Source organism: Acanthaster planci, linkage group LG17 (genome assembly GCF_054643075.1).
Source record: "Acanthaster planci isolate LZ-2023a linkage group LG17, COTS_SCS, whole genome shotgun sequence".
NCBI lineage: Eukaryota > Metazoa > Echinodermata > Asteroidea > Valvatida > Acanthasteridae > Acanthaster > Acanthaster planci.
The window spans coordinates 9,742,900-9,769,962 of record NC_141793.1 but is presented as its reverse complement, the minus strand read 5'-3'; the positions used below and the strand labels follow the sequence as shown (position 1 = coordinate 9,769,962).

The following is a 27,063-nucleotide window of genomic DNA, read 5'->3' as shown; positions in this document are numbered from 1 at the left end:
CACCCCAGCCAAGACTGCACTGCACGCAGGAGTCCAAACTGATTTTGGGCTCCGCACCGTTTCCCTTTGAGTGACCAAAACAATTGGTATCATTGGAGAAAGACAGTGTGCGGAATATAATGACTATCATATATAACGGTTTGCCAACTCTTCAAAGACGCCCAGCCACAGCTGCATGAGTGGGCGGCAAGTCCATGAACTCTTACAAGAACAGTGGTTACCGCTGTACAATGAATTTTGACAGAGTGAAAATCCACCGACACACTTAACCCTAAAAGAGCCGTGCTATTTTGACCCATCTCACAGCCAGGGGAGGGTTCCATTTTTCGAAACTTGGTATGCATGTAGAAATACTCTTTATCGAAAAAAAGGTGAAGTTTGAACTGAATCGGTCGCACAGTTTTGTTACGGTCACTGATGTTCATGGCTACATGCGTGCCAGTAGAGTACGCGTGCTTTGAGCACCGAGTGGAAAAAGTATACGTATCTCGCTGACCCGTCTTATAAAAATGCGCACTGCGGAAGAACAATATGTCCGATTTTTGCAAAAATGGTGACAAAATGACTGCAAAGAGTTACTCTAAACACTCCGAAAGCCTCAACTCCTAAAACAAATGTGCTGCGACGATATAGAAAAAAGTATCAACGGTTAGACTCAAGCAATGTTTTATTCGAGTCCATCACAAGTCATATCACAAGTCATTTCACAAGTACCTTCACAAGGCCAGTCGTAAGGAACAGGGTGAACAATGACAAAAGAATGCTTTTGTCACAGATCATTTGAATATATAGCTTGTGAAAAGGCCTCAGACTGAATGACTTGTGATGGACTTACAGGGACTTGCAGGGAATTGTGATGGACTCGAATACAGCACTGACTTAAAGTTGCTGGATCAAATTGACCCAGATTCAGAATCTCATTCTGCTCTATCCTTTTCTGGATCAAACAAAATTCATTTCTGAGTCTAAAATGGCACCGTCTTGCTCATATGAGACCTGAAAAAAGTGTTGCGTTCCCGTTTTACTCCCAAAAGAGCCGGGCAAATCTGAAATCAGATCTGGCCAATGGTCAAGATGCTATATTTTTGGAGTGTGGAGGGTACAAATAAGGAAACGCGTGCTTCAGGCGTTGGGAAGAAAAAATAATAACATTATAAATGAGCACAAGATCCGGTGGGGTTATGCAACACAAAGTGACAAGGAATCAGAGACGCAAAAATAGATCTGCTTCGAAGAAATATTATCTTAAGTCAACACTACCGTTCAAAACACCTTCGGACAACCACCACAATTGTGCTCATCCAATCTGACGTTTGTGTGAAGCTCAATGGCTCACACACGAGACTCGAGCCGTGCAGACGATATGCAACTAATACACGAGGTACCCCCTTATGTCCTTTATATCATCGGAACCACCAAGTGGAAAGGGGGGGTGGGTATCAAGGATTAAAAAGCCAAATTTACTTCACTGCAGAACCCCTGGAAGCGGGCTTCAACTGACGTTCTTAACGCTGATCCTCGGTGACGTTCTTCTGATACATAATTAAGTTGGCTAACTGAAGGCCGTAAGCGTACAAAAATTGCATATAATTTTTTTTCTCACTGAAGGTTTCCTCACTCATCCTTCAAAAAAAGGAGATATTCTGATGGTGTCCCGATAAGCCTACTTCCAAAGTGTGGCCCCATTTTGTTTCACTCAACTGGTACAGTCAAGCTATACCAGTTATTTTTAAAGGACAGTTCACCACTTTCTAAGTACGCCTGCGTCGTGTTTAGTTTCGCTCCATAAAACTTACAGCTTCACGAGCACTTCCACTATCACAACGCTCCATGCGTGTCCCAGGCTAAAGCATACGCAGTGGCCAAGGTACACGTATAAAACGAAATCGCTGCGTAAATCTTTGTGTGTTGCAGTTCACCGCCTATCCCGACTTTGAGACCACAAAGGCCCAGTGGGACCCCTAAAATTGCGAAAGCATACGAGTGTCTTTGGCACGCACTGGCTACAACGTTTCAACTTGACGTGTGTTTTAAGAAGGATTGCCGTTTAAAAACTGACATCTAACTTTACTGCACAGGAAGCTTTCTCAGAGAAAAAAAAAACAGCGGATGTAAAGTTCATTATTAGGCTCCAAACTCACGCGTCACGATTAACACTTCTGAGTAGAGGTGCTTTGTTTAGTACGAACCATTCAGCCTCGTCCATTTACAGACTGAGGTGAGTAAAAGAGGCATGAAGATGTCTTGTAATGCTACTCATGTTTATCTGACCTTGATCTCTTTGAAGGACTATTAATCAGGGATCTTGAAAATAATGATCGACACTTCGTCTCCAAAAAAAAGAACAACAATCCAAAATTTACATCGTGATGTTTACAAAAAACTGTTGCGCGTTAAAAGGCGGATGTATGCATAATATCATATAATCCATCCTGGGACTAATTCAGACAGTTAGAGCAAGTTCTTTTTGCTTAAGTGAGAAAAAAAAAGCTCCACCGTAGCATATTACAGGTCGCCAAAGTGATACTGCTTACCGGTACCTATATGACACTAATGTTGTCTTCATGCGTATCCGAAATCAATGATGACAAGAGTTTTGAAGTATGCTTATTTCAATTTTTTTCCCTTTTATACAGGCGAGTGCTGCATTCGGCAAGTGTAACGCAGTTCCAATTGAAGACCCTAATCAGACTGAAAAACATAATTTAAAGGCTCTGCAAAGCAGAACTCTTACGTCATGAATTCAACGTTTGAAAGTTTAATCTTTTCCAAGCCAAGAAGGGTGTCAACATTATTCAAATTACTAAATGGCTCCCGGTTACGACCAGCGCAACGATTCAGTGATGACGTCACCACAATGGGCCTACGCCAAAGAAGAAAACATCCTTCATCAGGAAGTTCACACGACGTCGCAAGCACTAATTGCGAGAAACGCCTCTGGGGAGAGGCTACGTCATAGTCGCTGCCTCGTGTCTGAACTGGTTTACACGAACAACAATTCATCACGGGAGGAGTTTATTTTCAGCTCCAAGTTAGACAGTTGGGGAGCGAAATCAAACATTGGTTAGTGCAAACAACAAGTGATCGGCCGAGCAAATATTCGATTTATTTCCCCTTCGGGCATACACAAAGGACTTCAGAAACAATCAAGGAATTACTTCAGAAAAAAGGTCCAATTCTTTAGATCACAGGAAAGCTGGGACATGCAGCATCGACATTAAGACAAAACAACCTCAAGAATTCACAGCTAATAACCGACAATGGCGAGAAACAACAAAGTTAACAGCAAGTGAGACATATAGGTGGACTTCTCTTGGGAGCTGTCAGATTGGTCGCAAGACAGGAGGATGAGGAAATCTCCAATACGGTCACACTGCATTTCAAGCTGTAATGCAAACTAGTACGGGGGGGGGGAACTCAAGAGATGTGCACAGCGAGTGAGGGTGCTATGCCCGGGCACGGCAAATTCAACGGACGAAGGATTTGACAGTGCAGAGAGACACGTTAGGGGAATGCAGACAGGATTTAGAGTGAAAAGGACGCGCAGAGAAAAATACCAGAATACCAGCCAAGATAATATTGCACAGTAACAAAGCAAAGGAGTTGGTGGGGTAAAACATGAGAGTGTTCGACAGAGATGTGCAGGGTATTGCTAGTCTGCTGGGTTGTTAGGAATTTAAATCGAGGCATCACGTGTCCTAATGTAAAGAGCAAAGAAAATGGGTCTTCGCAGTGACGCAATTCGTTATAATCAATGATATGCGGGAGAAACAAAAGTGGGACCAAAAATCATACTAGATCAACAGGACCAGTATAAGGCTCCTAGCACCTAAAGCACTCCCTCAACGGTGACAAAAAAGGAAGCTTGGCTGAAAGCTTACCGCACGTCATGTCATGTCCGTGTACCGGACGTCATGTTCAGAAAAATCTGGAAGTACGCCACCGGGGGCCATCTTTCCGAATCTGTGAAGGCTGGCACACGTTCCATTTTAACTACTGTTGTCAACATAATCGGTTAACAATAGCGAGCAAACCATTGTTTTACCTTGTATTTGACACGGTATTAAGATCGACGGCCGCCAATGACTCTGTTGGGGCTGATTAGGGTCACTGGAAGTCCAGAATTTGTTTAATGAATTCTTTTTTAATAATAATTATGGCATCCTTGGCTTTATGTCTTCGCCAACTCTGTATTATATCTGCAGCGAACGTGCAAACAATGGGCAGGAGGATGTCGTTGCTATATGGCAAAGCGCCCTCTATTATTCACCCACCAAGTCTGTTAAACTTCCATGAAATAAAGATACATGGCGACAATTGAAGTAAGAAATTCTAAATTAAAAACGGGGCATTTTCCCCGACAGATCACACCGTCAAATTCATTGTGCCTCCTATAAACATAACAAAACAAGCAAAGTCAGTCGACACGAGTGCATGGTTTCCACTATTACAGGATGTCAACAATGACACTATACAGGGTTTCATGAGGGTTAAAACATCTGACTGATTCACAAGACAGTGTTTGACACTACCTGTCGACTCCAAGCGGTAGTTTTGAAACTGGTACCCCTTCAATAGCGTATCCACATGTTGGGCCCAAAGGCCATTTTAATTTTTTCCCTGCGGAAACGACGGTCCAACTTTCTTCCGTAAATCCTCACCCCCCCCCGGTAAAGCGGTAGTAGCGTTTCGAAATGGTCGGTGCTTTCAATTCCTTAAAAAAGATGGCAACTGGTCTTCAGGAGGCAACTTGCCCCCCCCCCGCCACTCAGTCTGTTTTCCAATGTACTCAATACTTGGAAGTATGGAGATTTAACGGTATTCACCAGTGCTGGAGATGTTAAATAGCTGAGGGGATTGTACATTTGTAAAAGCCAAAAAACCTGCCAGTCCTGAATGATTTTTACCTGTCCTTCGGGATGGGGGCTAAAATAGATGTGTCGCTACAATGTACACTGTGCAAATACACTGGGGGTAATCCTCACATGCTGAGCAATGGAAACTAATAACACATTTGCTGGCTCGTATGTGTCTTCAAGAAATTAAACGCTTCACCGACACGGATGGTCCTTTCCATAATGTGCGAAGTGACAACATCTAGCTCTGTGTGTGCGAAAGTAACGTGTACAGCTAGATGCATATTGATGACAGATCCTTCCTGGATTACAGGGACGATTTGGGGAGATTGTGCCGGCGATGTTCGTTATTCACTTCACAAGTAAATCCTGCCAGCACGACTTCGGCAGACGATGCATGGTTTAGCCAGACGACACTGTCGCTGAATAATCATCGAAATGTTTTAAATCCTGCAAGAACTTGAATTTGACATCTTTTTCACTGATGCAACTTACACCACTTTACGGAAATGGATTCGAGCCGGAAAACTAGACCCGCAAGACCGTCACTGCCAGCTGCTCAGATTCCGCTTAATTTTGCATAATACAAGCGAACTTGATTCTGTATTCACAACGGATTTTTTATTTTTTTTATAAGGGAAAGTTGTCGGGAAGCATCGTTACAAAAGTTGTGAGGTGTATTTGTCGAAAAACGTACAAGCGGTCAGTCACCCGATGCTCGAGGTTTTTTGCGTCTGACTTTTTTTTTCTTTTCACGAGCCTTCCACACAATGAACGACACTACTATAGAGACTTTTTTACTGATTTCATTAAGTCTAATTACATCGACCCAATGTCTGTTCTTCGCCTGAACGAGGACTGGCTGGCTGGCTGTCGCCGGTTATTTCACAGTTTCTCCCCGCTTCGTCCTTCACTCGACCGAGAGGAAATTAATTTCACGGAAATAAAAGAAATGGACTTGAGACTTGCTCCCATGTGGAAGAGCGTCCTCAAAGCGGCCTCACTGTCACGGGAAAAAGGATGCTGTCGTTTCTTTTACCGACTGGGAAAAAATGAAAACGTCAACTGTCAATGGAATAAAATCCAACGCAAATTCAAGACTTTTTTGGTGATGACGTTTTATGATCTGGTTATAGGTAATATTCAACGCAATAGTTTGCGTTTTATTGAAACGAAAACTTCTGAATCTTGGGTTGCTTTGTGAATGTGTAAAAATTCGCTCAAATACCCCACGCACGCACTCGAACAAAAAGACATTCAAATGACAAGAGTACAGACAAAAACCAAAACAAATATTATTTCGTATTATTGCCCATGTGCACTATTTTTTAAATTATACAACGGTGATAGGCCTAGCTTCAGACCGGTTCGGATAGACAGGACTTCACAACTGTTTTGCTTCGGCATATATAAACTGTATCTGTGATAAGAAAGCAGTGCAAAGCACGCAAGCACCGGCCTCCTCCACACCGTCATAGATTATTCATGGGGCCGTTTACACACGAACGAAATATCATGCAACTCACTACAACGATCTCGTAATTTCACACCAACAGCCATTGATTATTTATGAAATGAAATTAATAAAAGCGGCGCAGAGTATGTAGCCTTGAAATTCGAACGGACCGGTTGGGTTTCGCGCACGACCCGGGCATGCTTGAAGTAAACGGCAACACCTGAAGATCACGCGCTGATCGGACCGTACTGTCCGTCATTTCGTTGGACAGCCAGGCCGTTTAGTATCCAAGTCGGGAACACCTTCAGCGGCAGCCTGAAACATATTTAATATAATGCACATGTACCAAGCCGTTGACGATTAATATAAATTCAAGCTGCTTTTCAATAAACTGTGATAAGTAAGACACTGCAAGTTAACCTTTCAAGCCCAATGAAAGCGACAACTAGTAGCGGCATAATGGTCCATTAATCCCGGCAATATCAAAGTGGGTGATCATACCCTGAGACAAAAAAGGCGACTGAAACGGTCGTCTTAGGACGGAGATGGCTATCTTGCAGAGAAGATGGTCCTTTAAGCAAAGGCCACCACTGCTGAGTCACAGGTATCATTTCGTGCACCTGAAAGTGCAAGCAGACAAGCTGCATCACGATCACAAAAGCCACGAATGACAGGTTATCTGCAGTTCGGACGCGTGAAGTCCACGAAGAACGTTAAAGATACAACAGGATGCAGCCACGACAAAATGCACACTCAATCCAGGCATGCAAACCAAAACAACTTTTACAATGTCACAGACCACCGACCTAGTGGCGCTTACATCTCACCAACACAAAGACAGAATGCCAGGCCAATTCTAGCCACGAGCAAAATGTAGCAAGTTTCGGTGCAATAAACACACTTTTACATGTACAGCGCACGTTCTGTTTTTAATTCACTTTTGTGAAGCCAACAAGTTCGTCTCAATCGGCCCATTTTTTGTCACTTTTCCTTCTGTAGATCTTTGTGTTTCTGAATATATGGTGCGTTGTTGCTCGACACCAGGACGATCAATGGAATTTAAAGAGACATGGAATAGAATGTGTATGATTTGAATACGTGTAAGAAAGGTTGCTTGCAATATTATTTTGATTTCCCCTTTCGTTTTTTGGCAGTTACAGGAAGAAATTGTCAACATTTGTACCTTTTACGCTAATGAACGTTTCCATGTTCCTGAGCTTAAGTGTGATGTCATCGACGGCAGAGAAAAGGTGGCGCCATAGCTCTGTACTATTAGATATCGCACTTCTCCACATGTTCTTGAAGATGTTCCACTTTTGACTTATCGTAACTTGTAATGGATATAGTAATGGGCAATTTTTGTAGTATAGTGATGGGCTAAATTTCTTCCAAACTTTTTTGGGGGGTAATAATGTGAAGGACGATTTGTCTGTAGTTTTTCTTGTGTTTTTTGACTAGTGTCTTGTGCGACAAAAGAAAAATAGCGCCCTCTAGAATACACAGATGAAAGGATTTTCTAATGGAAAACAATACCGACCTGAAGTCACTTCTAATGAAAAGAATTAGACCTCGTTTGTATTGTTGTAACTCATAGTAATGTGTATGAAAATACGTTGAGCTGAATGTCCGCTGCATGCTTCCTTGAACAACGAATCACGGACAATGACGCCTCACAAAATGTATTTCCCCGTCCCATTTGGTGAAAGAAAGCACAACACATGATGTACATATATAAAACAGTCAAAGCAAACGAATTAATGAGAGATATAAAGAACGAAGAGGACTTTACAAAAATAAACAAAGGAAAGCAAGATATGTACAACTCAGGAAATAAAATCTCAACCAAGGAAATTTAATGGAATTATTTTCTGCAAATAATGACAAACAGAAATGGCATGCATACCAAGTAAAATAAGATCATAACTTCAAAATAAATCATAAATACAAAAGCAAAATGATACAAAAGCAAAACGTGGATCGTATATCGAGCAACGACAAATGATTAAAAAGAAAAACACGTACAGAGAAACACTAACAAACAAATCTCACCTCATTCATGACATTCATGTCACCATCGACACTGATGTCAAAGTGGATGCCTATTACTGGAACATGTACAAGTTTTTGTTTATTTATTTTTGATTTTTTGTATTAGAAATGACTTCAATAGAATTCCTTTTATTTTTGTGTTTAGCTTTATTGTTTTGTTTTTCAGGGAGATGTAGTTTAAAGAAATAGAAGAGGTTGTGAGAGCATGGATGTCTGTGTGTTGGATAAACAGTGTTAATCACGTGTTCTGGATGATTTTAAAACCACACACGTCGTGAAATGCTAAACCTGAAGAGGCTCTATGGGGACAGACATGTACATGTTGATGTACATGTATAAACTTGCTATGAATGACTACAACCTCCACCAAATATACTTATCCAACAATCCCAGACAGACCTGCGTGAAAGAGTATGTTACCTGTATTGCTATTAATATAAAAAAATTATGAGGTCCATTCTGGACACACTTTGTTTTCAATATCTTCCACAATAAATGGAGATGGTGTCACAAATCAAAATAGTACATGTACCGGACACATACACTTCATTGACAAGATACATACATGCACGTGCAGCATGTAAAGCAAAGCATAATGAAGTGATTTACAAAGCCTTGCCGTCGGTCACTTCGGAGTGCAATTGAGAATACCAGGAAAAATAGCGATGGCTAGTGACGGTACTTTCAGTATAGATACATGTACACTTACTAAGGTCGAGTTCGGGCGGCCTATTCTTGACAGGGGTCTCTTGTTCTTGTGCTCGAACGGCGGGAACACAGCTCAAGAACAAAGTTCTCGGAGCAGGATCACACACCACCTCCTCGTCAGGGTTTTACAGGAACACACGGAAAAACTCGTGAGATTTTGATTTTTGAACAGCTGCAAAAAGTAGCGAGATGGCTTCCAAAGCCATATACCATGTAGACAATGGGAAGTTTTGCAAAATTAACATTAATTATTTTCCGTAATACAGAAATGAATGTTTCTGGTTATATACAAAGAATTCAGCCCATCCAAACGTTAACTCTCGAATAACGTGTACATGGACGCCGCCATGTTGCATGTTGCTTGAGATAACCGGCTGTTTGTTTCCGGCGTTCGAGCGGCCGACCCAAGAACAACAAATCGGGCTGTTCGTGAACATACGGGAACAAGCTGCCCGAACTCAGCCTTAAAGGTTCTGGAAGATACATGAATTACACAAGAAAATCAACAATGATCTCTACTTATCTTCCATGAAGTAAAGTTAAATGGCACAATCAAGTACAAAGGCAAGAATAAAAATCAATACTGCATAATATTATGTAGCTCTGTATGTGGATTCTGCATTTCCATGAACACAGGAAAACAACATTCAGCAATTATCTATTCACACTGTAGGAGAAAAGTGTGACCTAGTTTTGAGCAAAACTTCTGTAAGAACAATGCACCTGTTCTAAGTTGCTTCTGCGTCATCAGTAAACAAACAATTTTGCTCACCTTGAACTTGATCCACATCTCTCACACTGCTCCCGTGCATCTTTGTTACCTCTACTTAGTGGACTGGCCAGGCACCATGCCAGAGAGGTCCATCAATGTCTTGATGTCATTGATGCGAGCCTGTTGTCTCTCCTCTGTGGTGAGTTTCTTGCTAAAGGCCCTGGCAATCAGCTTGCGTTTCTTGTCCTGAAGTTCAAGCATACGCTCCTCTATGGAGTCCTTCACAATGAACTGATGTTCCAAAGAAAGAAACAATTCTGGAGGTACAGTGGAACACATTGTGCAATATATGACTGTCAACTGTAGGTATTTTTTGGCAATGATCATAGTGAATGATCTCGGATTCTTCCCAGCCCATTTTCTGAGGGTAAGTTCATATAAGAACCCCTGTAACAAACAACAATCAAAATGCCCACAGTACAGTGCTCGCTCCAAAGATAACAGTTGCACACATATGGTACAAAACTGGTCATTAGTGCGTGCCCTTTACTAGGCCTAGGCAATCCATCTCCACAAGTTTGGTACCTCCATATGAGGACCACATATTGCCCTCAATAGTTCCAGCAGTGAAGTCGTGCAACTTCAGCCATTTTTCCAGCTCTGTGTTCCTAGTTTGTAGCGATTTGGACTTATTGGGGTCAACATATGTATGTATTCCAGAAACATCAAAATCGTGTAACCATATTAGGCCAAGGATGGGACTCTTTTAAGATCATTTCAGACCTATGGTTCTGAGGTCAGCTGAGCTTTGACAATTGCCTCAGAAGTCTTTCAGTGATGAACAACTGCACACATTTGTCACCAAACTCCTTTACGGTGACAACATTTGAAATTTCAATGATTGAAAACATATCGCTCGCTCAATTACAAAAGATTACATTTGACAAGCAGATGGATGTCACATGCTTCATTAAGAGCGCCTTCTGTAAGTCTAAAGGATTTTAAAAGCATACCGGTACTTTCCTGTAGCATTTTATAGCATATCTAGAAAATATGCTGCGAACAATCTCTAGTTTTGCTTTCCTTACACTATACACGTATGTATACGTAATCCACTGTTTACTTGAATATGAGCACTGTAGGCAACATTTGAAAAACTTACAATAAACATATCTGCATTTGTCTGTCTGATAAGGTGTTTGTTAAATTAGCATCACTTGACAAGGTGGTTTTTTTGCATACGGTAAGATACCTACACAAATTGAGCTTCTTTTTTTGCCAGTTGCCACCTAGCTTAAGTGGTCTCTGGTTTCTGGTCAGTGTGCGCGTTGTCGTACACCTGCGCATAGGCAAAATAAAGCAGTTTTAGGTACAAAATGATGTCCAAAAAACTGCCAAACTTGCTTAACCGACTGAAATCCTGCTACTGCGTAATTTACATGTTTTTGATGGGGTACAGTTGAGAAATATTTAGAGTAAAGGAGTCCTTCTGGTTCTCCATTAATTTAGTCGGGCACTCTTTTTCAGATGACGTCATTTCTGTATTATAAATTCTGATCTGGCAACCAGACAAACGAGGTGGTCTTAAGTCCAGTGTACATGTACTTGTAAGCTGAAAATGCATTTAAACAGTCAAAATGTTCAGGGGTGGGGGCCAGTCTATTTTAGTGTTGGTAGCAGGCGGCGTTCATGGAAGTCACGATGGACATCGCGCATTTTACGTACATGTACATCATTTCCAGAAAAAAAAAAGTGAGGGGAAAAAACAAAAGCCGCGTCGCCACACCATTTTTGCAGCCAGCTCCTGACAAGAAACTAGAGACTTTTTGTCTTTATCTGTCACTTCATGACAATATAAGGCAATCTTAAAGTGGAAACTGTTCCAACCTTGATGATGACAACATCTTTGGTTTGTCTGAGTCGATGGCAACGATCAAAGCGCTGATCTTCAGCTGCAGGATTCCAGGCCTGAAAATGTTGAGGGAAAATGCAAACCTGCCTTCATCCAGGTCCTCCTGACAACAGATCAAGTGTCCATTTGGACTGTAAAATGCATATGACCCTTAACGGTCCTCAATCCCCCAGCAGGTGAAGGATTGAAGATTGCTGGGGCTAAATTCGACCTTTGCTGTATTTAAGGACTGCTTCTTCATGCAATGAAACCAGACTAGGTGATCTTAAGGGTAGACTGAATTCAAGATAATAAACTATACCTGTACACTGAACATGTTAATGCAAAACGCAGATAAATTAACACATGCATGTATCCTTAAGTTCATGCCCTCTACCGGCCAGCTTGGCAAGGACAAAATACCTGTTCATACTGAGACAGCGTCATGCATGACCACAGGACCTGTACACCTGCGCTGAATGTTGAATTGAATCAATGACTCAGACTTTACCTTTCCAGTGTGAAGTTGGGGCATTTGTCATGTGCATGGTTTTGTTTGACGAACTCATGAAGGGTTTTGAAATTGCTCTATGAACGATTCTTTGTTCCTGCTCCAAAATGGGCACAGCGCAAGACTGGTATGTCAGATTTTCACAAATCGGTGCTGAAATGACTGTACGATATTACTGGAAAAACTCCTCGAGGCTCAATGTGTGGAAAAAAATGTCATGGGGGGCAGACTCCCCTCCTCTCTCTATAGGGTTTAATCAATGCATGTATACCAGTACATTCTGTGTGCATTTGTCAAGGTGCATGTAGAAATGTATCTACACAATGAGAAAGTTCTGTATTTCAAAAAGCCAAGCTCTTTCGGGAACAAAGTATGCACGTCAGCATATGGCTTCACTGATGGGCTAGACTATCAAGCACACGTGTAGCTGTTCCTGAATAGCCTCGTACTGAGCATGAGCTGTTGGAAATGCCAACTTGGAATACCGAACCGGCTCATTGCTCTTAGAAGCCACTGCAGTGCATAGACAGTCTGGGAAGATTTCTGTCATGTGCCTAAAATCTAGTGCACTAAAGTAAGCAATTGTTGGAAAAAATGCTGCTAGTTCAAGGAATAATGGAAATGTGTGGTGCAGAGGATTGGCCACTTAATTCAACAGAAATGGTTACAGGTCTTCTGTCAGGGAATCAATAAATACTGTGTCCATAGGCAAGACAGTTTACTTGAAATTCCCATCATACTATACCTCATCTGCTCCCTGTCTTAGTACTGCCAGTAAGGTTTCAACAAGTTTCTTCTTCAACTCGTCCTGGCCTTCCCCACTGAGGCAGAGTCCACTACAAGAAAGGGGAGGAAAAGATTGGAAAAAGCTTCATCTTGGGATATCTGTTAACAACCCAAGCGCTTTTACACTAAAATAAAAACTTAAACTCTGTATTCAAAGTAATACTAGAAAGTAGGCCTTGTGCTTGCACAATCATTCAAAAACCCAAATCAAAATTGGAAAACACACTCAAAATATATGCAGAAAAAATATGCACACACACACATCAAGCAACATGAGAAACCACTGAAACATATTTAAAACAATTCAATTTGCCTTCAGTGTATACATATCACAAGAGAAGTCTAGGTGTCTATTATAACTTCCAACACCAGAACATGTGAGACAGGACTCTTATCGCGTGGGAAAAATGCTCTCTTCAGGATCCAAATCTAAGAAGTACGTGCTCCAGAGGTGGTAACGAGACACAGGTGAAAGCACTCGGGATGGTGCAGGAGGGATCATGTACCTTCTTGGAGAGCTCCAGCTGCAGCAATAAGAGCTGGATGACAGCATAATTGGCGAAGGCGCAGCGGAATGGCCGGGACATTGCCGTAACTAGCCAGCACAGTTCCTGTGTTGAAATACCTACATGTATCAGTGCTGAAGTGACAGTGAGAGGGGGGAGACTTATGTGAAATGTTCATTAAAAATGGTACCACAGACTAGTAATTCGACTGAGCTTCACTTTTGTTTTACTTTATACATGTCCGAGAATGTTGATTTAATAAAACAATTTAAAATCTTCATCATACATGAAGTGGTATATATGGAAGATCAAAGTTCTTGATTAAGAAAAAAGCCAACTAAAGTAAGACACACATACTAAAAGATGTTGGTGATGCCCTCACTACCACAGATCCGATTTAAAAAATTCATTTTTTACAATAAACATCAGTGACCGTATAGTCACCAAGTCCCTAATATCACCACCTATTGTCAAGTCTGATTGGTTTTCACAGTAAGTGGCGAACTAAGGGACCTGGCGACTACGTGGTCACAGACGCTAACGCCTGAAAAGACGCTGGCCTTGTATACATGTGAGAGAATTTTGTCCATTTCAGTAACACTCACACTTCCATTATACAGTCAAATGCTGCCCTTTCTACTATGCTCATCTATTAAACTTTGCCATTTACCACTTCAAGTGCCGCAATGTGCAATGCCTCATACCCTAAATGATACTTGATTTTTATCAGTTCCCTTGATTAAATTCACATTTCTCTGCTGTCATTTATGATAATTCTACTTCTCCACAATCTCATATCTACATGGACCTTGCCAACCCCATTAATGTGATCACATTGTCCTTTAACCCACACTCCGAGACTTTTTGACTACCATTCATCACTGGCATTGTTTCAAACTGATTTCAAATACCAAGCAATTCTAGTCATTGCCAAATAAATTGCCCCCACTTGAGGTGAACAGTCAATGATCCACAGGAGAACTTGAACAAAAATGAAAAGGGACACGTCTATGATGTCAAACCCAACAGGACTTTGTAGGCCCTATTACAACATACTCCATGCATAAATGAAAGTGGTGTCTAGACAATGAGTCAGCTTGGTATTTCTTGAAGGCAAGGTCTTTCGGGGACAAAGTGGCCACATGAGTCGACATATGGCTGTGCTAATAGGACAGACCATCGCACAGTGTCTGGTGCAGGCCTCAACATAAATTTTTAAAACTACTTATCCACTGGGCAAGTGGCACTGAAAATTTACTTGCCCAAGGTATAAAGATTTTTCTTGCCCAAACACACCAATAATACGACATGAATATGCCCGTGTACACCACCCCCAACTATTGCATGTATGCAGAGAGTGCGCAGGACTCGGATGCATCATTTGTACAAGTTCTGGAGTGGGAACAGCTATTTCTAAACCACTCGACGATTTTGCCTGGTGTCACATACACGTATGGAAAAAGTACAGGCACAAATACCAGGCAAAATTCATTAATGTTGAAGTCAAAGATACATGTAAAACAGTCGTCGAGCTTCCGGCCATCAAAGCTCCGCTGCCCCGCGCATGCAATGAGCAATGAGGTTTGGTACCCAGACACAAGGGTATTTTACAGTTTACTTGAGTACACATTTTCCCTTGTGTGGAAAGGTGCCCTGCTATTAAAGTACACAGTGTGTTTTATACTTTATGTGCCAAAGATCATTGTACATCACATCAGCTTTTGTGAAGAGGGAAAACAAATCAAAGGTAAATTTTATGACCGCTATTCTTGGCCATGAAAAATTGACACTTGTATGTCAAGAAACAAGCATCTGTCAACCCGGCAATTTGTCCTTGAGTTTTACTTGCCCGAACAAAGAAATTGCTTGTGCCTGGCAACTGGACAACCATTAATGTCGAGGCCTGGTCTGATGTGTTTCAGACTGGGCATCCAACATTGGAATATCAAACTGACTTATTCTCATTTCAGTGGTATCAAATACTTGGGCAATCCTAACAACTTACTTGCCAATGGCCAACTTTCCTTCCTTTGCCATGCTGTTGTACACTGCTTGTTGATCAGCCAAAAACTCCACCTTCTATGCGAAGATCAACTTGGCCGGCAGGTCAACCAGAAGTTGACTATTGACCTAGGTCATGGTGTGGCGCAAGACAATCTGCTCCATCAGCTGAGTTATTTGTCTGCATTTCAAAGACAAACAACTGCATATCAGCCTCATTATTCCTGAAATTTCAGTCGACAAGATTTTTCCTATTTCATTACAACATGTCTAGTCTTTGGTCTTTCTCCCTGTTACAAGTTTAAAGATTTCAACAACAAATTTGTAACCGCATTTGCCATATTGTCACTGCACATCTTTGACAAACATTACCGAAGGTTGAAGAGCAACCATACACTCAATATCAAGACAGTTTTTGTTCCATTTTCAAGATATGACAATGAGCCGTGAGACAGCACGTACATTCAGCGTATGCAAACGTATTGTGAAAATGAGTCAAAAATTGAGTACAAAAAGGCAGAAGATCAAAGAACCCCAGAAATGTTCAAAAGGCTTACTTTATAGCAGATTTGTCACCCTGGTGGATGGGCCTGACGATGGTTCGCTGCCACCACATCCTGTCAGACTTGAAAGGCTCCAGGCCAAGAAAGGCCATCAGGGGCTACAGGTCCTTGATGCTGTTCTGGATGGGGGTTCCTGTTCAAGTATGAATGTCCATAAGGGACTGATGTGACACAGGCACAGTGAGCAGGGGTAATAATTATGGACATGTAGAACCTTGAGCACCAGGCCTGCTGGATACCAGCGCTTTATATATATCCATAATCAATATTATTACCATTACACACTCAAATCAAAATTGGTCAAGCGCATTTCAAGCCATAGGCGAATGGGCACACAGCTATCATGGACCTGTGGTGCGGATTCATCAGGGCCATCAGACCCCTCTAAAATGAAACGATGCACGTCATTTACGTACACAAACCACTGAACAATGTGTGTTTCTTATGCCGTCTTGAGCTGTTCACAAAGCACTCTTCAGTTCCCCCAAGGAGCCTTACAGGTACATGCAGTTCATCGTTTCCACTTATCCAAAAAGTAACTGACAACATTATTGTTGCAAGCATATTGGTTTTAAAGAGAGCTATGGGACCAAATAAAAACTCCCTGTGAAATTTTTCTTTCTGGCAAGCTGTCATTTTGATTAAAACGATGAAAGAAGTCCATCTCTAACAATGCATCTTAAGATGCATTATCGGAAAATTGCCATCAGAAGCGTGCAGGTGTTGACATTGGACATGTACCCACAGTAATTGTACATACATTGTACATGTATGTTATTCATTGGGTCAGTGTGTGACATTGTGTAGCTGCAGTCAACTGACCGTTAGAACCTGTCTCAGCTGCCGAATTTAGGTGCTGGAACTCAGTATTTTGTGATCTAATACTGAAATCCTAGAATGTTATTTTTCTCTGAATATGCAGTGCTCATTGAGCCGGAACTTTCATCAGGTTTGTTGTCATGCATCCTTCTTTGGGTTGCGATTAATATTGTTGGCACACAGGAACACAATGCGCAAATGATGGACTGCACCCTTAAATGTTCATGTATTCCCCACCTTTTAGGACGACTGCTAGTGGTGACAAGCTCAACCTCTGGCACTGATTTGACCACATCTTCTTTTCCTTTTTCGTCATCCAAAACACTGCACATTAAATGGTACCCCTCCCCCAGAACACCAGATCAAAATATGAACACTTCAGCATACCAAATATACTCTAAAATAAGGGAATAGGTCATAAGCTCAAGTAGCTTAATCTGTTTACTTACATCACCACATCACTCTCGGGCAGACTCTCCACTACTATCACATCGTCCGCTTGTACTTCTGGGGTTTGCACCATCTCAATGACAACCACAGGATCTTCTTGGACTTCAGGCTTGGCTGTCCTCTCTGCCAGTTAACCAGTTAACCTGAATTACAATTTTTCCGTAACACTTGAGGATGGGGGGGGGTTAGCGAAAAATACATCATCTAAGTACCCACGTATGTAACTCCCAAACCCTCCGCTCGGTGATGAGTCTGATCAGTAAAAACACAAATGCCACAGAAAAAAATCAATCTTGCCTTCCAATCCAATCGCTACAAAGATGCTATCAAGAGTTCTCACTCAGTGACTTCGTGGATTGGCAGCTGCTGGACGTTCAATAGCTAATGGCTAGAGGACAGTGGAGGCTAAAGACATGTATTATGAGCAAAATCCACACATAAGCACGAAGTTTCTTACTTGGGTCCTTTCTGTGTTCAGATAGGCAGAGCCTTGGGAGGTTGTCTGAATTCTCTAGGGAGCACATCCAGTTCAGAGCTTGCTTTTGGTGTGGGTAAAGTTTGCTGGCTATTGCCTGGTGGAGTTAAATAAAGGCAATACACCAAATGAAGCTGCATTATGAATCCGACATGTTGATTACCCTATGACAATTGCTTATCCTAACAGAATGCTGGATCAATGCTCAGGCACAGTGACGTTGCAAAGTTAACACTAACTCTCTGTCACAGTTCTGCATCCTAAAACTTGGTCTAAACCTGCCTACCTTTCTGAATTATATCAACCATGATCAAAGCACCAAGACAAAAAGCTGCTCCACTTTACCTCTGCTGGTTCCATCATGATGGTTGTTTTTCCCATTTGTTTCAGGTCATCAAACAATCAATCGATTTCACTGTTCATCTGGACACACAACGGTCAAAAACAATGGTTGAAATCCCAGATTGGACAAAGGTTCAAGGGACAAACGTTCAACTCCAATTTGGCAGCTCTGGAAGCCCGTTTCGGACACGGCCTAAGTCTAAGTAATATCAGATCAGGACAATGTGTGACAAATACACTGATTTGGCACATATGATCCGGCAATAAAGATGCAGAAACATGACACAGGGTGAAAGTTAAAAAGCCTTTGTAGAAACACTACTTAGCAAGGCCCGCGTGTAGGAAATCAAAACCTGCACAGCCAATATCAGGATCACCAGAAATGTGACCCATCACACACACATGCGGTTCAGAAACACTCAGTGGTATAAATCACAGCTGTGTGTGATCATTTCATCCAACACGCATCAATTGGCTCGCGTTTCGACACGTACATGTAGGTTTTCAAAACTGTACAAATCAGTGTTGTACCCACCAAAATTTTCCGGAGCCTCATATGCATTCCGCTTCCGCACCATTTCCAATGGTCCCTAGTATGAATAAATGTATGTGTCGTCCACTTAAATTCTCATAGTCTGGTGAGAATTTCACCATCAAAGTTTGTACAGAAAAAAAGGGAAAATAGTCGGTGAAAGCCTTGTGACTTGATCACTCGATACATGAGGTTGCCACTCTATTTGACTCTCGAACTCATTAGTTGACTAAGTCCATGCAGCAGCTGTACGTCAGTGGTCTCGTGAAAAGACAAGAGAGTCTAAACATGAGACGCAAGAGCAAAACCAGCAATTGACAACTGTTGAAGACCTTGACTCAATTTCACATTTTTGGTTAGTCACTCTCAACGTTAGTAAGAAACAAAACGCACCTCAGCTTTGGTGAGTTCAACAGGGCCGGCAGCTGAGGCTCGTGGCTTATAAAGTTTTGTTGGACCAGACTGTGCCATGCCCCCTCTCCAATGCTCTGATAGGGAGCGTGGGGGATCAAACCTCACTCCCCGGTATGCTAGCATATCAACGACCCGGGGTTTCTGGTCAGCTCGTCCCCAGACTGAGATGTCGACAGGGATGCGGTAGGTGTTATTCTTTCCAAAGGGAACAACACTGTCAATGAACAGGAAAGAAATGACCTCCTGGAAAGGTTTTCTCAGTTAAAAAACACTACTCTGAACATGACGATCCTCCCTATTTAAGTAAACTGGTTTCAAACAGCCCATGTCAAAAAGGTTCAGTCAATTTCAAGTCAATTTCTCTGAGCTTTATAACAAATGTTTTTAAGTTTGCAAGCCTGAGCACTTGTCAAGACCTTTCTTCCAGTTCTGTCTTCACAAAGACTTTATTTTTGCCACCATATAACATTCACAGTTTTCATGTATTTTGTTTCACTGTAATCCATATTTTTTCTGTTTGACCCTTATGACTTTACTTTGTTTATACCACCTGTCACCTGTCTCTGAATCTGGGTAAAATGACACAAGTCTTCCAAGTTCATTTCAAGCAAAGCATTCTGCAACACTGACATTTTGCACTATTAGCTTTTATTTGCCTGAAATGATAAAAACTGACATATAAAGTTGCAGATATTTCATGCTTTTAGAACTTGAATACATACAGTGAGGGGTCCAAATATGGCCTATTGAGCTTTATGATGGGGCAGCCATCTTGTTTTCTACCATTGAAAGCAAATGTAACCAAACTGAGGCTGATATACAAAATGACAAGCTTGATCCTTCTACAATATACACTCCTAATCTTCATACTGTGCATGGGTTGGGCACTGGCCCAGATGACATATCGTCAGTGGTACCTCAGACCGACACGTGCATACATGTATGTGTACACCTTGATGTGACACATCATGCACAGACTGCAGGGCGTGATGAGTAATTATAGACATAGACTATCTCTTGTCAAATAAAAGGTCAGTTTGTGGTGGGCACTTATCAAAAAAGTCAATTCAGTGGCGTCTGTGATATCTGCAGAGATATGTCAGTTTCTGTTTACCTTTCGATATCAGCCAGTTTCCATCAATCACGGGTGCTAAAGCTGCCACCATCTCTCGCTTGATGTGGCCCACCTGCTCACCCCAGATATTGACCCCCTTGATGGCATTTCTGTTATTCTTATTCTCTGGATCTATCAAACATGGCAATTGTTTTCTTGTTGTTTACCTGCAAACGAGAGAAAATCATTGAAACAGGAATTCATTTGGGCTTGTTAAAACACAAACTTGATTCTTGAGCACCCTGTTTCATTTCCTATTTTTACCTCACCCACACTCAATGCCAACAGACTGAAGGGATTTGTATTGTTAAGTGGTTGGGATCTGCCTTCCTCCATCTTTCTTTCACCTTCTTCCATGTACACTAAAGGGATTCTGAAGGATCTGCTAGGGTGTGTTAGAAATAAGAATGAAGATTTTATATCAGTGTTCCACATGCATCCTCTACGGCAGCAGCAAAGAATTTCATTAAAAAAATTGTGATCTGAAAAATGAACACACAAAGACTCTCCTAACTTATAGACAACACCCAAGAGAAATATAACAGTATGCAAATGAAATCGCTAAGGCGTATTTTCTGTATAATGTAGATGTCTGATGACTTTTGTATCCCTTGTTTTATGTTTGGCTCGTCACTCAGCATACCATCAGAGTATCAGAGTGCTTCTTTTCCTTATTTTCATTTACATGGATTGTTGCACTTTGGGTAAAGCTGTGGAAAATTATTGTCAGGAAAAAAAAAAACATAAAGAACACCGGGACAACGGATGGAAAAGTAATCATAAAGAATCAGTACGTGACTGAGTTTTGCCCAATCAACTGCATTCACACCAAATGTTTATAAGTGCAATTAGTGATTTATTAGCGCAATTGTGATTTTGGTCTTGCTGCTGACAGTTCTGAGAAGGGATGGTTGCTTGCTTGCTTGCTTACTGATGTGTACTTACCCAACAATGAACCAGATAAATCTAGGCGAGCAAACCTTTTAAACTGCACAAGCATTTTTGTGCACAACCCAATAATAATGAGTTTTTTTGGCCTAGGACATCAGTTTTGTGGAGGAATATGGAAATATCACTGGCATAAAAAGGTAGCAAAAACCCCTTCAACAGCAACGGGAAAAAGAATGAAAACTGAGGTTACATGAGATAAAATGGTTCAGTTTGAATGTTTGTATAAAAAAAATTGCATTTCTCCTCGCACTCAATGTTTCAAATGCGGCACTTTACAGTTCACTTAACACACAACAGATTTCAAACAGTTTCCATATATTTAAGAAGAAAAAAAAATTGCATTGTTCCTTAACCCTAACCCTACACACAGTGTGCAATACTCCAAATTACTACTTGTAGTAAAATGTAGTACTGAGCACTGTCGCTTGTAAGACAGGACTTTATGGTTCTGTGAAGCCATAATACACAATAGATAAGACAATGTACCATACAGTGCTGTGGCACTATGAATGCTTGGCTTTATTGTTCTCTGTATAAGTAACAATGGAAGTAACCTAGCCAGAAGTAGTGATCTGTAGCGCTAGGTCCTTCAGGCTCAGACTATTACTTAGTATTTTGTAGTACTGTGTAGTGTAAGCCAAACAATATGCTTGGCGGTTAGGGTTAAAAGACAAGTCTTTCCTTCCAGAGGTAGAGACCCAAAAGTATGAAGGTCATTTGCAGTATGTCTAGTCAGCAGAGAGAACGCTGTATTTGGTTCCGGTTTGCCGTCTTGTGTGTTTTCATAATTCAGGTACATTGGTCAAACAGGCAATAGGGCCAGCACAAGCTTGCTCATTAAACTACGATATGCCCACATGTGCCCGGCCGTGCGTTCCGCGATATTCCACTGTCCTTACTGATGTCTGAATTGCCAGCAAGAAGACAGACTATAGCGTAAGAACAGTTAGGACCAATTGGTAAGCCACCTTAGGAAAACGGATGATCAAAAAAAATTCACATAGGCCTACAGGACACACCGACGAGTACAAATGCCACACTTTCAAAAGTTCATTGTGGTGACCAGGCCAATTATGAAACGACATGTACATGCATTAAGGGTGGGACGCTTACACGTAAATGTTTAACCCTAACCCCCAAGGGTCAAAGGTGTACATGTACATGTATGTACAGTAATCTTGAAATCTGAGGATTTGACACTGTTGGGATAGCTATACAAAAAAACCCAAATTGTGTTTACAGAGTCCCCAAATGTTTAAACGGAACCGCCCCTTTTTACAGGTTTAACATTTTGATGCACTCTGGTGTTATTTTTACTGTACACGATGCCTGTAAAATGTAATTGGGGTAATCTGATTTTCGGAACACTTTACTGCTTGGTGATATCAAAGGAATAACATGAATACATCAACTTTGTGTTGACTATTTACATGTACGCTGAATACAATTTGTTGTGTTTAAAGTTTTAAATGGCACTGTGGTAAGGGTGGCATATTTACATTTTCAAATTCAACAGAACTTTCCTGCTTTGACATGCACATGTATTTTCAAAGACAATGTTGCAAACTTTTGGGGGCCAAGGAAAAACCTTGAAAGGGACCACACCGTGATTCCAACACGTGCCATCGACCTCTGTCCGGGCCCTGCCAATGGGCTCACTTGGTTACGAAATGTGAACATGGTGAATGCAAAAATTACATTGTAGGCCTATCGGTTAAGAAAAAAAAAATATTGAAAAACACTGAAGCAGGTTGCTGGCATCTAGTTGCACATTATTATTTCTTTGGTGGCGTGGAAAAATGCTAGCATATAAAATTCGCCTAACTCTATCTGATGGTCTAGCATGGCACTGCCATTTTGGACAGGTGATTATAAGGGAATGTTGGCCAACTCGTATGCATACCAACTCGTAAGCATGAAGTCGTACCAACATGTACATGTACGTCGACCAACTCATACGCAGTGTAGTTGCATTCAAAGACCCAGTTGAGTTTATACACTGGTGATCAAACTACATCAGGAATGGTTTGGTTTTTTGCCCGGAGAATCTAGGCCTAGTCATTTTCGTGCATGTCAACATGACCGCCTCTTCACGTTGACGAAAATAAGGGGAGAATGTCACATTTTTCTCCGAATTGACTCTTCCAAATGCAACCCAAATAGGGCCTTGGCAATGGAGAGATATTGCCTGATTCCACGAGTATTTGCTTAAACTTTTTTCAGGGCTTTGCATTAGGCCTATCTTTATTCACAAAAGTAACTAAAAACCACGGGGGGGGGCCCTGAAATTCACAATTCCCCCCAAAAGCCTCATGCTTTTCCAAAATGTTCCGGACACAAATCTAAGACTTTCATTCTCATACATGTCGTGGCCTGAGGCTAACGATAGCCTCCAGTAGTAACCTAGTTTGTCACGTATCCTAGATTACTATACCTCATAAATATTCATGAGCAAATTGGAGTGCTTTATTGGCCGATTCCATCTCCCGTCTGGGAAGTAGACATGAAACGCGACCAGGTGATGTCATAGCGGTGAGTATTCACCTCACTGCTGTGCGGTAGTTTTTTCTGGTACTGGTAGCATCAAAAATCCCTCTGGGACCCACTGCATAAATATGTAGTCTGTGTCGTGTAATCTTTACGGAACCAGTCTGGAGTTGTATCCCAATAATAGTAAAGACCCATACGTACATGTATGTCAGCACCAGACTATGAAGCCCTGTTTCCATGCACATCTGCACTCCACTATCATTACATAAAAATTTAGCAGCTGAGAAACAACAAGGGCGTCTGTGAAAACAAGTAACGTGAGATTTCTGTTTGAATATTTATGAAGTGTAGTAAAACAAATATAGAGCATGGTTTGAGGGAAAATAGTGGGAATTAATACTGGTCCCACGGTGTAGGTCAGTTTGACCTGTGTTCCTTCCTCCATGGTTTGACTACCTCCCTCCGCTTCACGCCGGTAGGTATATATACTAGTCAAGCTGACATACACCTCAGGACAATTAATTCCCACTGGGGCCATTTTCCAATATTCAACTTCGTCTCCATCTCAAGCTTCGGAAACCAATCCCCGATTGTGAGCCTGAAGCGTTTAACTTAAATTGAAATACTGTAATGTTTGGCTCTTTTGCATCTTACTTGGTGTTTTGTGGTACTATCAGACTTACATATTGCGCTTACAACCTCCAAGTCAGGAAGTAAAAAAAAAACAGTTGAAGCCTGAGACGGAGCCCAAGTCTCACTGCAAGCATGGATGCTGCAAGTATCCCTGCCTACTTCCCCTCAAACCATGCTGTATTTGTATACTACTTGTTTGTGCTTATACGTACAAAATCCTCAAAACAAATACTGCTACAGGCGAACAGACTCTCCACGTTTCTTTTTTACGGCTCGACGTCATAGAGTGGTAGAGCTGAGCAGTTTTCTAGCCATGCCAGTAGGTCCTAGGCCTACTTGTTTTTCATGAGAAGAATTGACAGCGCGGCGTCCGTCCGTGCTTCGCGCTGAAAAATTAAAGCAAACCCTGACGTCTGGCAAGCTCCTCCGACAACCAGTTTTGTTCAGGAAGTTAGGGAATTTGGTTCATAAACAAGTCATGCAAATTGAGCACCAGACTAAATGAGAAAACAACCAACTTTATTACAGCGCCCTCTTTCATTATTACTTTCGTTAAAGATTAGAAAGCACGTCACATTTGTTTTAGAACATGTGGCCGTGCTACCATAAGAAGTGTGAATAAACGACTCTATATTGATAAAAAGAGCACGAAATACTAAGTATGACATGAAATGACAGCTTGATTTTTGAGGCAATGATTTCATTTTCTTGTCACTCAAACAAATGGCTTCTAATCTGGGCAAGCTTGAGCTCATTAATGATGTCATCTGAAAAAGAGTGGATTTGCAACGATTTTGTTTTTGAATTTTACTTTCATTTTCCCGAACGCCCCGTCCATTTTATGGTATATTCCTTGTGCAAGTTGTCCAATAGAATCTCTTTATGGACTTGGCGCGTGCCCCCAACGTGGCGAGCAGCGTGTACACAGACTCTTGACCAATCAGAATCGTATAGACTGTCTCGTTTCCAGGGGCCAATTTCATAGCGCTGCTTAAGCGAAAAAAAATTGATTGGGAGTGAAAATACCTTGCTTGACAAATCAGGTTACCAGCCAAAACTTCTCGTGATGTATATTGTTTTTTAATGGAATTTACCTGTCATGGTTTGCATGACAACCACACAGAGTTTGAACTGATAACCTTTGTTTATTAATTTTTTCAGCAAAGAAAATTCCAAGGTGCTTGAGCAGCTCTGTGAAACTGACCCCAGCTGCCATGATGCCAGCGTGTGGTTAATGCAGCAGGCATTATCACTTTTCAGCAGGCGTGCATTAGGCAAAAAAACAAAAAAGGACTCCGGTTTCTGGCCATGTTGTTGGTCCAAAAGTGGTGTAGTAGCGCTTTTTTCCCCGTGATGTAGATGCTCAAATATTTTAGAGCGCATGGCCTTATTACTATGAGAAGTGTGAATTAATAAAAAGACCATAAAATATGACAAGAGGCAATGGTTTCAGTCATCTCACTCAAACAAGAGGTTTCCATTCTTGGCAAGATTGAGTTTATTTTGTTGAAAGTAGCACAACCACAATGGAAAAATTAAATGTGAAAAATAAGTGTTCAGCTCCAGTTTCCGGTTTTAAATGAAATTCTCATGAGATAGCATTATAAGACATTCTTTGCATATTGTTTTCTGGTTTAGCTCAGAGGAAACAAGTTGCACATATGAAAAGAAAATAATAAATGAAAACAGTTCGGCTCCAGAGGCCAAATGAAAATAAAATTCTCATGAGGTAAATAATATAGTGTGCACATTGTTTCCTGTTTTAGCTCATAAGAAACAGGTTGCATATAAGATATTGAGGAAAAAATAGGCCTAGCTCAGAAAATAAAACCTCCTCTCACTCTAATCTACCTTTATTCTTGGCAAGTGTACTATGTAAGTTGTATGGTTAAATGTCATAACGCGATGTCCATCGCCACTGCATGCACGGCATGCGTATGTACCGCCACTGCCTCGCCGACACTAAAATAGACTGGTTCCTCACGGTTTGTTGCTTAAAAGCGTTTTCAATTTGTATACGTAAGATGTAAGACCACTTCGTTTGTCTGGTTCAATTCACACACGTGGCCCCGAATCCGAATCAATTGGCTACGGCCAAAATTAAACCGATAGTTGGCAGCATCCACGGCCAGTTCCCATAGAATCATGCGTAATATAAAATGTCAAGCCACCGCCAACTGATTCGGAAACGGCCTTCGTGTAAAGATACACGAATGACGTCCTCTGATGAGAGTGCCAGGCGACTGAAATGTATGGAGGCCGAGGGGGATTCGTTCACCGTACATATTACTCAATCCCACCCATCAAAAGTACGTTAAAAGTACACGATAGCAGAATTATTGACGATCAAAAAGGTTTGGCGGCTTTGGAAAAAGTTTTTTTGCAAAGTAAAAAACTTCTTCATATTGCCGTCGCGCAGGTCACGCGCGCGGTGACCAGAAACCGGAGACTTTTTTGGCCTTATCACATGTTAATACACGGTCAAATTGCACGTTATTGTATATGGAGACTGTCTGGGTATTTATGATTAAATTCGTGTGTCCATAGTTAGAATATAATCGCATTTTGTCTTGACGAACTTGTCGCGGCGTTGTCTTAGTGTGAACCACAATTTCCTTTTGCCGCTTATTTTCTCAGTCTTAATTCTTCCGAGCAGTGGTGGTGGGTGTATTGATATGTCTGGTCACAGGTGTAAATCCAGGGGGTGGGGGTATAAACCCCTCCCCACTTTTTGAGGTGAAGGGATATTGAATCATTCCCCACACTTTTTTTTGATGAGCCAAAAAAATTACAGCAGAATGTGA

The 27,063-nt window shown here is 41.4% G+C and overlaps 3 protein-coding genes across 8 annotated transcripts in view; all 3 read right to left on the bottom strand.

Annotated features, from left to right (window-relative positions):
- The window catches only part of LOC147796340 (bursicon-like), a 29,467-nt gene extending 19,583 nt beyond the window's left edge, over positions 1-9,884 (bottom strand). The window contains exons 1-4 of one of the 3 annotated variants that reach the window (XM_087147924.1): positions 9,842-9,884; positions 8,362-8,417; positions 6,814-6,932; positions 287-5,898 (exon numbers count right to left, since the gene is read on the bottom strand). In XM_087147924.1, coding sequence (XP_087004050.1) covers positions 5,892-5,898; positions 6,814-6,932; positions 8,362-8,417; positions 9,842-9,881 — 222 coding nt within the window. In that variant the 5' untranslated portion in view covers positions 9,882-9,884 and the 3' untranslated portion in view covers positions 287-5,891. The other 2 variants (XM_087147923.1, XM_087147922.1) reach the window with 2 other exon arrangements.
- On the bottom strand, positions 8,144-15,651 carry LOC147796339 (DNA-dependent ATPase/E3 ubiquitin-protein ligase HLTF-like). 2 transcript variants are annotated; one of them, XM_087147926.1, is made up of 5 exons: positions 15,481-15,651; positions 13,476-13,609; positions 12,929-13,019; positions 11,669-11,749; positions 8,144-10,072 (listed from the first exon to the last, which is right to left on the bottom strand). In XM_087147926.1, the coding sequence occupies exons 2-5, from the start codon at positions 13,520-13,522 to the stop codon at positions 9,893-9,895; spliced, it is 399 nt and encodes a 132-aa protein (XP_087004052.1). In that variant the 5' UTR covers positions 13,523-13,609; positions 15,481-15,651; the 3' UTR covers positions 8,144-9,892. The 2 variants fall into 2 exon arrangements, with proteins under 2 accessions (XP_087004052.1, XP_087004051.1); XM_087147925.1 differs by having other exon boundaries at positions 13,476-13,580.
- A 382-nt stretch (positions 15,652-16,033) lies between these two features.
- LOC110973532 (uncharacterized) lies at positions 16,034-24,710 on the bottom strand. 3 transcript variants are annotated; one of them, XM_087147928.1, is made up of 8 exons: positions 24,472-24,710; positions 20,186-20,352; positions 19,051-19,285; positions 18,661-18,715; positions 18,129-18,206; positions 17,766-17,880; positions 17,308-17,431; positions 16,034-16,172 (listed from the first exon to the last, which is right to left on the bottom strand). In XM_087147928.1, exons 5-8 carry the CDS (start codon positions 18,162-18,164, stop codon positions 16,097-16,099), a joined length of 351 nt encoding a protein of 116 aa, XP_087004054.1. In that variant the 5' UTR covers positions 18,165-18,206; positions 18,661-18,715; positions 19,051-19,285; positions 20,186-20,352; positions 24,472-24,710; the 3' UTR covers positions 16,034-16,096. The 3 variants fall into 3 exon arrangements, 2 of the variants coding, with proteins under 2 accessions (XP_087004054.1, XP_087004053.1); XM_087147927.1 differs by lacking the exon at positions 18,661-18,715 and having other exon boundaries at positions 24,472-24,708; XR_015428154.1 differs by lacking the exons at positions 17,308-17,431; positions 17,766-17,880; positions 18,661-18,715 and having other exon boundaries at positions 24,472-24,702.
- Between the last annotated feature and the right edge of the window lie 2,353 nt (positions 24,711-27,063).